Source organism: Notamacropus eugenii, chromosome 2 (assembly GCF_028372415.1).
Source record: "Notamacropus eugenii isolate mMacEug1 chromosome 2, mMacEug1.pri_v2, whole genome shotgun sequence".
NCBI lineage: Eukaryota > Metazoa > Chordata > Mammalia > Diprotodontia > Macropodidae > Notamacropus > Notamacropus eugenii.
The window spans coordinates 6801417-6813670 of record NC_092873.1 but is presented as its reverse complement, the minus strand read 5'-3'; the positions used below and the strand labels follow the sequence as shown (position 1 = coordinate 6813670).

At 38.7% G+C, this 12254-nt stretch overlaps 1 protein-coding gene across 1 annotated transcript in view; it reads left to right on the top strand.

Moving 5' to 3' along the window:
• Positions 1 to 1038: 1038 nt before the first annotated feature.
• Positions 1039 to 12254, top strand: part of LOC140522089 (uncharacterized) — a 34973-nt gene continuing 23757 nt past the window's right edge. Inside the window, exons 1-6 of the mRNA XM_072637124.1 lie at positions 1039 to 1268; positions 1840 to 1954; positions 2106 to 2336; positions 3816 to 3922; positions 7718 to 7855; positions 8787 to 8917. Of these exons, the coding sequence (XP_072493225.1) occupies positions 1039 to 1268; positions 1840 to 1954; positions 2106 to 2336; positions 3816 to 3922; positions 7718 to 7855; positions 8787 to 8917 (952 nt within the window). The remainder of the gene's footprint in view (positions 1269 to 1839; positions 1955 to 2105; positions 2337 to 3815; positions 3923 to 7717; positions 7856 to 8786; positions 8918 to 12254) is intronic.

Sequence of the window (12254 nt, the reverse complement as noted above, 5' to 3'; positions counted from 1 at the left end):
CAATATTCCTCTTAATATGTAGCCCCCATTATTATCATAGTCTTGTGGACGGGGACCCTGCAGCCCAGAGGTGAATGGAACTGTTAACTTGCGAGATTTAAACTGTATTATTCTATTACCGTAGCCTTTCTTATGATCAGCTAAAACGAACATCACTTTTTCCAAGAAACTGCTGCAACCCACTCTTCCCCTACCCTTACTTAGGACATATCTAGGGCAATGATAATTTTGCAGAAGCTAGGCTTGAACCCAGGGCTTCCTGTCTAAGGCCAGCTCCACCCTCCCCGTGCCAGGCAGCCTGTCCCTGAGGAATCATTGCCCTCCTCTCCTGAAGGTCAGAAGGGAAAAGGAAGAATGAGAGCAAAGAGGAACCTAGGCTACCAGACATCAGAGTAGTAACATGCTACTCGTTTTCAGTCGGGGCGTCAACGAATTCTTAAAGCCTTGTAGACCCTTGGCGGGCTATGGAGAATCACCTCTTCCTTTTACAGACGCAGAAACTGAGGCTGGGAGAGGAGGTGCTTTCCCAAGTGAAACAACAGAGCCAGTCCGGAGTTCGACATTCGAATCCAAGTCCTCTGAATCCAGCTGCTCCAGCTTTCCCATTAGGTCTCCTCCACCCCTTCACAGCCCCGCCCCTATGCATCCTGTCCCAGCGCGAGACCCGGCAGAACCTCTAGCAGGGGAAGCAGCCAGCCTTGGGCCCAGCCACCCTCGCGATCATGACCTTTGGAGCCTTCCAGCAGAGAGTTAATGGACCTGGCACGTGAGCACTCGTGCAGGCTTAATCTTTCCCGTTGGGCGCGTGCGCATGCCTTGAGCGTCTGTCAAGCTCACGCGCACTTCGGTCTCCCTCGAGGCGTTGCTAGGGCTCCAAGCATCTCCAGGATCGATTCCTTTCTAACTGTTGCCCTGTTTGGACGCAGTTTCCTTGGAGTCTCTGACTATCGAAGTGTTTTGGAGAGTAAGCGAGCTCCCGGAGAAGGCTGAGGGTCTCCAAGTGAGTTCTCCAGACCATCTCTGAAGCCCGCCCTCAGGATGAGGAAGATTTTCAAAATCTTGAGAAGGAGAGAGCGGTCTCCATCTGGCTCCTCCTCTCCCAGGAGAGACAGCGAGGTCCGACCCTTGGTCCCAGGTGCCGGTTATGTCATCAGAATGAAGGACCTCGGGAAGATCCATAAAGCTGCCTCCTTCGGGGATGTGGCCAGGGTGCAGCACCTGCTGCTGCTGGGCCAGGCACACGTGGACGATCTGGATAAAGAGAAGCGGTGAGAGGGCGCTGGGGGTGAGAGAAGGGATGGCCCCCCCCAGGAACAGTGTAAGACACCCCCTCCTCCACCCTCCCTCCACGAGTCTGCATGTGCCTTGGCTAATCCTTGGAAAACTTGTCCTTTGAGCACCTGGGCCAGAGCAGGCGCAGGCTCTGCCTCCTGGAGATTGGATCCCAAGTTCTGAGTGCTGGTGACCCCTGACCCTCCTGCCTGCCCATTTTTAATGGAGGGGAAACTCCTTCCTTTTACTTGTAGTCTGCTTCCAGCTGACTTACTCTTTCTCAGTGACGTGGTGGGAGCAAATGCTGCTCTCTTCCAGTGAAATGTTCTTCTGAGTCTGCTATTTATTTCCCAGACGTTTTTGTTCATCATATCCGGTCAGAAGAACTAATGCACATTGTAGATGTCCTCGGGTGAGAAGGGTGGCCACTTATATTTATTTGGGCAGCGATTTCGATTTCAGGCGGAGTAACAATAATGCATTTTATGTTACAAGTATAGTACCTAATAAGAGTACAATTTTGATTTTCGTAATTACCAAGCATTGACTTAGCTCTCATTTTCATAGCACACCTCTACACCTGGCTTCTGCAAATGGCCATCCAGATGTTGTGTCTCTCTTAGTAGAGAGAAAATGCAAAATAAACCTGCGTGACAAGAACTATCAGACATCTTTAATGAAGGTATGCCCTAGTTAACCTTGCTGGTCTATAGAATGCGTTTGGAGTAAGAAAATGTGCTTTACTAAATTATTTAAATATCACTAATGATGTTTTAGTATACTAAATACTTTTTAGAGTATTGATTGTCTCTTTCTCTACATTCCATTCACAGGCAGTACAGTGTCAGCAGGAGGAGTGTGCAAGGATCCTGCTGGATTATGGTGCAGACCCTGCTCTGATGGATACCCATGACAACACTGCACTTCACTATGCTGCCTCTGGACTTAACACAGCCATAGCAGCAAAGCTGCTTAGACATACAATAGACATGGAAGCAAAAAACAAGGTAGAAGTCTACCTCTTGTGTGAGAAAATATTTTCTGAGATCAAATGTGTAAATCAGGTATTTTCCAATGCACATTATATTCTTGGAAGCATTTCTTTAATGCAAGTATCTTAAAATCCATCTCTAGTCAAAGTTCATTGGCCTTGGGAATTTTCTGATGGCCAGGCAAAACGGGGAGGAGACTCCATTCACAACGGAACTCTTAATGAGGAACTTCCCTCGACTGCTTTGGACCAGGGCCTGTTCTAAGATTTAATCTTCGAGTAGGGTTGTTAACCTGGGATCCATTAATTTCAAAAAAAAATCACCATTTATTTTATAGTTCTTTCAATGTTATTGGCTTCCTTTGCATTCTCTGTATTTTAGGTATTTAAAAGCATTATTCTGGAAAGGGGTGCATGACACACACACACAAAAAGTTATGAAAACGTGACTTAGGGAATGGTTTGTAATGGTGAAATGTGAAGTGACTTCCCAGGCTCACCTAGCCACTCTAAGTGTCTCAGCAGCAGGCCTTGAATCTCTGTTTCACTGATTTTGAGTTTGGCTCTCCATTCAGTCCACCACATCTATCTCTCTAGAATTTTCTTTGCATGCTATATTAGGTCTGGTACCCAGAATTCAAAGGTTCCATCAAATATCTGTCTGCAATACTTTACATATAAACCTTTACCTATGATAGTACAATGTTAATTGGTCAAGAAGAAATGTCATAATGTTTTAAAAAATATTCTGTTAAAAATTTGTTCAGCATAAAACTGCAGACAGACATTTTACAAGAACAAATTCTTAAGTGTATGTAGGTGTGTTTTTTTTTTTCTATTTCCTACACGCTATGCCGTTTCCTTTCTAGACTTATTGAGTATCTCCTGATTTTTAAGAAAAGGTTTGACTCTTCGTCACTGCTGCTCAAGAAAGAAAATAAAAATCAAAATATACATTAGGAGGGTTGTGAAGGGAGGGAAAATATCAAGAGAATGACTTTCTTCAAGGTTCAGCCACCTTAAGGCAAGATTTTCTTGAGTTTTGAGGCTGGTTGTAACACACTTCAGGGGAAAGGATGAAGAGAACTAGGCAACTTGAAAACTGACCAGAACTTAGTTGTAGCTTGGCCAAGTACTGGGGAAATAAGGGTGACTGCACGCAGACGATCATTGATCATGACATGAAGACAGAGGAAAGGAAGGTACCCCTAAAAGATTAGGAAAATCTCTTACACATCCTGGTTTTCTACGTCCTGATCACAAATTAATAACTGGAAGCAATCCCAGAGGCTATCTAACTTCATTCCCTCATTTTACATGTGAGGAAATTAAGGCCCAAAGAAGTGAAATAATTTACTTACGGTCACATGGAAATTAACTAACAGAAGCTGGATTTATGCCCTGCTCTTCTCATTCCAGAGTTCCATTGTAGCCTACTTCCTTAGCATGTCATTAGCAAGTTCACAGGATGTTCACAACATGCCTTCAACTGAATTCTATCATATAAACAATTCTTGCATACCTTAACTTGATCTTTAATATGATTTTGCAGGAAGGCTGCACACCACTTTTGCTTGCAGTTAAAGAAAATAACCGAGATATGGTAGATCTTTTCTTAAAGAATGGAGCAAATGTGAATACATCGGATAGGCTTGACAGGTACGGTAATTAAAGCTTCCAAGAAAAAAAGAGGTAACTGTTATTAGAGGAATAAGAACAACTTCAATCAGGGAACTCTTAGTGAGCAACAATAATTGAAATTGTTCATCACTGAGAAAGGGTGACAATGTGCACAAACATCAATTATGAAAAGGGCTACTATTTATGCTTCTGCAGCAGAGAAAGCCATTCATGTGGGCATGCCATCCACCATCAATTAGTGATTTATTTTCTCAGGTTTCATTGTTTGATTTTCAATGACTTAAGATCATCACATAGCTGTTTTGTGTACTCGTGATGCAATTGATTCTCTACATGAAATAATCTTCATGTCAATCATGAGAATTGATGTGTGTAATTTTTCCTTCTTCTTCCTTTCATTGTTCTTAAGGATATGTGCACTGACAAATACAAATCAATACAATAATAAGATGACTGACTTTCATGATCCTGTGACCTTATCACTGTGAATATTTATGCCACTGGCTGAGATTTTAGTCCTTCCATACTTTCTTATGCTACAGGATTTTTGTCCTAATACCAGAAATTCCACATAGAGGATCCAAGAAAGGCATTGAAGCCTTCTCCTGGTTCTTTTAATATTTGAGGACGATGGAAGCACTTACATTGTCACATTTTCTCTCTTTTATTCTTTTAAAATTTATTTATTTTTACTTTTCAATTTTTTGCAGTTTTCAAATTTTGAGTTCAAATTGCTCTTCTTCCTGGGCCTCCCCCTTTCCCAGGATGTTATGCAAACTGATATAGGCTGTACATGTACAATCATATTCAACCTATTTCTACACTGCTCATGTTTGACAGAAGTAGCAGAATAAAAGAGGAAAATCTGAAGACAGAAAAAACAAAAAACCAAAAGGGAGAGAAAATAGTATGCTTCCACCTCCATTCAGACTCCATAATTGTTTCTCTGGATGTGAATAACATTTTCTGTCATGAGACTTTTTCCCCCGGTTTTCTCAGCATTTTTTGTCAACTAGTGAATTCAGAAGCTGGAATCTTTGGATTTCTCATATAGAAGATTACTGTAGTCATTGACCCTGGTTCTTTGATACCAAACATATTCCACTAATCCTACACTCTGTTTCTCAGCCTGTCCCAAGTGGCTTTGATGATTGTCGATTTATACAATAGAATTTTATATATGGTAGAGATAGATCACCTTCACTTGTATTATTTTTGATTAATTCCCTTGGTATTCTGGACCTTTTGTTCATCCCGATGAATTTTATTTTTTAATTTCTATACAATAATTTTGGTAGTTTGATTGGTATGGCACTGAGTAAGATATTACTTTTGGTAGAATTGTCATTTGTATCATATTAACTTGGCCTACCAATGAATAACTGATATTTTTTAGATTATTCAGATCTGACTTGATTTGAGTGAAAAACGTTTTGTAATTGTGTTCATTGTTGGTTGGTTTGTATTGGAAGAGAGATTCCCAAGTATTTTATATTGTCACAATTCTCTTTCATCGCTCAATTCTTTGCACACTTTTCCTTCTACCTCTCTTATATGATTTTAATTTCCTTTCTGAGCTCTTCCATGAGCTCTCTCTGGGATTGAGCTCACTTCTCTTTTTGCTTTGCGATTTTGCCTATACGTGTTTTGGCGTCATTCTCCTTCTCTGAATTTTTTTCCTCCACATTCTTTGTGGCCACAATAACTTCCTATGGTCATTTTTTCCAATGACTTTTTGCTCGTCTTTTTTTCCCCTTTCTTTTCAATTTGAGCTCTGCTCACAATGTGGAAAGGGCACTGTTTCAGAATTTTGTAGCAGGGTCTCCAGGTCCTGGCTGTTTACCTGGTGCTGCAATGTTTTGCTGACTCGTGTGGGAGCCCTCTTTTACGGTGGTTTGCTCGGGGGATGGGAGTGGGAATGAAAGGCACTGCTGCAGATAGTAGGGTTCTGGCAGCTTACCTGATGCTGTCCCGGAGTTCTACTGCTGATGTTTGTCATGTGCTACGACTGGTGGAGTGTTCTTGAGTTTCCCTAGATGTACCCTGAAGTTCTTGGCATTGTAACCATTGGTGGCTGCCTGTTTCCTTAATCACCTGTAGGGATAGACCCTACCTGTTTGGCTGAGTCTATTCTGAGGCATGTCAGTTCTTAGAACTGGAGTCTGCCCACTCCCTATACTGGGACTCCGAATCTACCATTGCTTTGTTGAGATGAGGCTTGCTGCTGCCCTGTTGGGATACTTCCTGTCCTGGAGTATGCTCCCTTTTACCTAAGTGAGAAAGAACTTCCCTGTCAATCTTCCAAGGTTTGGGGGCTCTAAGATTGTTTCACCCTATACCTTTGATGGTTCTGCTGTGGCAGGATTTGTTTGAGGGCAGTATTTTATGGTTGTTTCGAGGTGAATATTGGAGAGTTATGGCGATTTACTGCTTACTCCATCATCTTGGATCGCAAAACTAAAAATAATCTTTTAAAAAACAAACCTAATATTTTAAAAGATAGGATAATATTAAGAGCTAATACTATATTTCATAACTCCATCAGTTTCAATCTTTCCCATAATCCTTTATTCCGCGCCACCCCCAAATATATTGTACTCGTTCCTTTTGCTATGTTTGGTATTGAGATTTTGGATCAGAGAAAAACATTTAAACAGAATCAACATTTCTACCTGCCATAAAGAGTTTATTAACACTTGAATATACCTTAAAATATCCATAATTTCCCCATATAATATATTTACATTACATGGATATTTTTGACACTACTTCCACCTTCCACAGAGTTAGCCTATTATATCGGTTATCACTGCGTGAGTGTTCACCCTTCCTTGCAGAGGAAGACCATGCCATCAGGGCAATACTGCCATGACTTGCAATTGACTTTATTTTGAGCGAGGGAGGGCTGTGCAGGTTGCCAGCCTCACATCTCCTCCAGAACCATCTGAATCCAGTGACCAGATATTCATCAGGATGACTGGAGATGACCCAGGATGAGACAATTAGGGTTAAGTGACTAGGCCAAGGTCACACACCTAGTGAGTGTCAAGTATCTGAGGTGAGATTTGAGCTCAGGTCCTCCTGACTCCTGCACTCGTGCTCTATGCACTGCACCACCTCGCTGCCCCATGAGTTATCACGAAGTAATCAAGGAACAGCACACCTCTACGTGACATTACTGATATACCTACAATACTGCCTTAGGCAGAAAGACAGTGAATTATTCAACATAACACAAACTCGGAACTTCAAAAGATCTCTGTTTTCACGATTTTGGATATTTTCTCTACTAGTGCAGCTTGTAATCACACTAACTCTTTATCAACTGCCTTCATGGGTTAATGGGCCTTCCTGAAATCCAATGGTCCTAGCTATCTGGTGATGAACCTTTCTTCAGTTACATGAGCTTGTCCATAAACATTACTTTCAAAGAGCCTCCACTTTCCTTTCAAGGCTAGTAAACAAGTGGAAACTTGGTGTAGGCTCCCTTGAAAGTTCTTCACTTTTGTACACAAGTTACTCTGATGCACTACCTTCTTGTTGTCATGAAAATCTTGAATTGGACAGTTCCTGCTAGAACTCTAAGAGGACAAAAAATACCCCTCTCAATCCTGTCTTTCCTTCTTTTCCTAACTGCCATTTTTCATGCTGCATATAAGCACAAAAAGTACTCATCCCTCACGAAGTATTCATGTTGCACATGCGTATAACCTCATATATGAGATATCCTCTTGTTGCAACATATCGAGAGAAATCTAATTACGTGTGACTCCTTTAAATTCTGAAATGTCGATGGTTTCTTTGTTATTCTAGAACAGCCCTGATGATTGCTGCCCGTTGTAAACCAACAGGTGTAGTCAGTCTTCTTCTTCAATATGATATTGATCTCTCTTGCCGAGATGCATTTGGACAGACAGCTGAGGAACATGCTGCTTTCAGTGGTCATTCCATGTAAGTATCAACGTTTTAATTCTAATAATTTGTATGGAATTGCATTTAAAATCATTTCTCCTCTATACAAAGGAGACTGTCTGGGACTTTCATAGTTGCATAATATGGCAAGCATCTGGCAAGCATACTTCAAGGCACTGTGAAGAAGTTGGTCCAAAGGCCAATTTCGGTTATCCAAGTTCAGGAGGACATAAGCATGAGACGAGTTACAAAGTAGAGTCAGGGTATGTGAGATCAGATTTTTCAGAAGTAAGGATAACGAGGATGATAGGTGCCATTTTTATAGTTCTATAAGGTTTTCCAATGTTTTCCATACATTTTAGTATTTGATCATCCCAAAAGTTCACTTCACAAAAATTTATTTATAAAGTCTGCTTTAAAGACACGGTTTTTTTTTCCTGTTTGTTTCTTAATCTTTGCTGATACCTCCAGTTATAGTAGATTTAAAGTTAGTTTTAGGAAAAGCCACATGATATGTTGGACACCTGAAAGTGAGTGACAGCTAAAGAGAATAAGTAATAAATATAATAATCAACATCAAAATTTACAATGAGGCAGTTTGGTCAGGGGAAAGAGTGCTCTAATTGGAATCAGAGGACCTGAGGAAAAATGATGCCTCTCACTTTATGGATCACCCTGGAGAACTGTTAACCTTTTCTGGAACTCAGTTACTTAATCTAGAAAATAAAGTGTTTGGAGTAGATGATCTAAAGCTCTGAATCTATACTTCTCTATTACTGTGACTCTGAGTACATGTATACTAGGTTTAGGCTGAATAATTAGCTATACCCTACAGACTTTATCAAAAGAATAACAACAATTTTGCTGATAATCTGATTATTAAAGTCTAAGGTATGCAGAGACCCGGTACGTATAATTTTATCTTGGTTGATGTAGAAATATTTTGTTTTATCTTTTACTTTGTACATAGTCATTACGAACTAATTTATCAATATGGACAACAGAAGGCACTTAATCAGCCCCTTTCACTCCAAATCAGCAGTTTGGAAAGGGCTGCTGATTCCAGATTTACCGTGACTGGACCTGCCAACGATCAGGAAGGTAAGAGTGACAAATTAAAAAAAATAGCTAATTTTAAAAAATAATGAAAGAGCAATCTTTAATTTCATATATATTAAATATTTATGTATATAAATATATGTATATATGTTCTATTTCCATTTTATACTTTTAAAGGGTAGGAATTGGTCTATTTTTGGTTATTTACTTAATTATCCTTGTAGGTTGATTATCCTGAACAAAACAGCCTCAAGGTATTTTGTGTTATTAATGTCTGCTTTCTCCAAAAATTTCTTTAAGCAAGTTACAATAACAATTATCAGATTTCTCCATTGTTCTAAATGTAATTAATGAAATCATGTGAAAAATTTTGAACATATTTCACATGTATTATATGTAGTGATATTAGTTATTTTTGATGCTAAAACATGGGAAAAATAAGTACGTAAACGTCTCCTGTAACTGTAGCATGTTCACACACAGAGGCACACCGACACAGATGGGCTCATCTAATATTTGGACATATAAAGGCAGAACGGTAAAACAGCTGGAGAGCAAAGCCTTCTTCCTTTTTGGAAGTCTATGAAAATCACTTATCCAAGCTTTGGAAATGGATACATTTTAAACGTTTCCAACATTTCTAAATGTTCATAAAGCTTTCAGTTCAGAGATACCAAAGAGGATGCAAAAGACACAGAAGTTAGGGGGAACAGGGGACAAAGGTTTGAAAGGTAATACATATATGTTCCTAGATTTTTGGTAGATATTTGCACATGTGCCCACTTCCAACATCATCCTAGGAACACTTCCAATCTCCTGATTCAGGCCGTTAAACTTTCAAAGAGAAGAGATTTTTCTGAGTGGTTGCCTAATATTGAATCCTGCCAGCTGGGCCATTGGGAATCTCAATGACCTGGGCTTGCAATAATAACTTCATCCCGTATTTATGAGTTTTCTGTTTCAAATCAATTTACCCTTTACCTTGTGAGAAAAGCAGTGTGGGTATTCTGTTTACTTCCATTTGAATGGTGATGAAACTAAGGAGCAGTTAGCTTAGATGCCTTGCTCATGCCAACAGAGCTCAAAAGAAAGTGTGATCATGCGCATATTACACTACAGATCTGAAAGAGATGAGCTATGTAAATCGTTCCTTAAAAGAAATAAGAAATCACAATGGCACAAGAAACAGTATTTAATTTTAAGTATATCTAGTACAGTCTAAAATCACATCCTTTTCAGAAAACATTCCTTGCTTATAGCTTGTCAGGTGATGAATGAACTTCATTTTTCTTCGTTTTCTTCGTTTGTAAAATAGTATATCTCTAGCTACATACATGCAAATAGAATGAACTTTTAAGATTAAAAATGTCAAGTTGTATTCCTCAATTTCTATTATGTTATCTAGAGAAAGAAATTTAATCAAATTTTTTGAAATTCCAAATCAAATTGTAATAAAAATAATTGTACTTAGGAAACTCAATGAAGGTGGAATGTCTATGAATTTCATCAAACAAGAAAATTTATAGTCTACAAGACGGAAATAAATATAGGGAAAACTGAAAGGATTGTTACTGATAGAACTATTCATAAGTAGGTTTGTGACAGATATCTGAATGCAGACACTGACTTTATGAAATATATAATAACCAGAATCATTTTCTATAGAAACCCAAATCAGAGTGTAAGCGCAACCATAGTAAGGTTAGAATTTTAAAAGCTTCAAACAACTAGGGATAGGAATAGGAAGAAAAAAATTTCTTTTTTTAAATATATTTTTATTAAATATGTATGCTTTCCTTGAAATTCTGTACCATAAGACATTTATTTGTTCTATCTCATTTATGTTCATCAAAGAATTAGTAAAATTTGTTATCTGATACACGAGTGTGGCAGTACAGCATAGCTTCATGCAGCATTAGACAAAATTGGTGATGACTTTTTTGAACTTGAGGAGTCACTGAGCTGTGACCATGAACCTCAAATCTTCATTGTTTTGAGGGGAAGATGAGAGTAGTAATAAAGTGAGGACATATTTTCTTGAGTTTTATTAGTAGTGAACCCTTTGCGTACACATTTTCTTATAAATCATATTGGCAAAGGAAACCAGGCTCTTATCATGAAGTATGAGTGTGATAGAGTTCCGATCCTGGGGCCTGGTAGTCATTTTTCGTTCCCTGAAGCAACATCTTCCTTCCTTGTAATTATTTCTTGTTTTCTTTTGTTCACATTAATTGAGAATAAGCCCAAATTATTTGTCAGAGAAATTCGAAATTTTCTGGTTTTCTGGCATTTTGACAAATTATTGTATTCTGGGGTGGAGCATTCCCTAATCAATAATTCTCATTTCTTTGATATTTTAATTCAGGGTTATGGTAGCAAAGTCACAAATTATCCCAAAACATTGCAATCCAAAAGTCTTTTTTCTCTCTCTCCCTGATGATTGATATTCAGTTTTGTTTTCATGAAGCCATTACTTTAATTGAGTAATGTCATCTTGTTGCACAACTCTTCATGGGTAATACAAATTGGAAATGCTGACAAGTAAAAGTTGTCCTTCCCAAGTCAGACAGTGCTGTAGTGTAGCTAGATAAGACAGGCAGGATTTAGGACTAAGTGATCTAGTCCTGGCTCTGCCAGGTATTGTGTTGAATTAAGAAATCCAGTGCTCTTGTTAATTACTTTTCTCTTCTTGTCCTTAGCTTTAGGAAACAATGAGATGAATTTCAGTTTAATGAGTGGGTTATATAAATGTCTGCCTCAGGATACAAGCCCATATCACACAATTCTTTTTGGTGATAAAGACAAGACTTGTATTTCCGTTGGCATGAATTATCTCCTTCTGCAAGTGCAGGTTAGCACCTTCTGTGAAACTTCGGGTGGCAGAGAATTGACTTGAGCACTGAAAGGTGAAGGGATATATTAATTTTCACGTAGGCAATATCACAATCAAAGGTGCAACAATAATCCTATATACAAAAACTTGCACAGTAGTACCTGTTTCTTGATGCATTTACCTTTGTGCTCCCCTCCAGAAGGGCTCTAGAGCACGGCCCCATATTTCAGCGTACCAGAGGACCTGACTTTGACTATACATACATACATATTTATGTATGTGTGTGTATCTATGTATACGTGTACATATACATATATATCAATAATTGAAAATTCCCAAAGTTAATAAAAAGTTTTGCATATGTTCATTGATGCAACCAATTCCTCTTGTCAAACTAATTGTAAATACTTAATAAACAAGAAACCCCTGCTAAAAAAAAGCTTTGAATTTAGTAATATATTGTGGACTGATGAATAGTAAAGGTAATTATATAGTTTTGTATATTAAACAACATCTTAAGACGTTTTTGGACTGATATATAGTAAA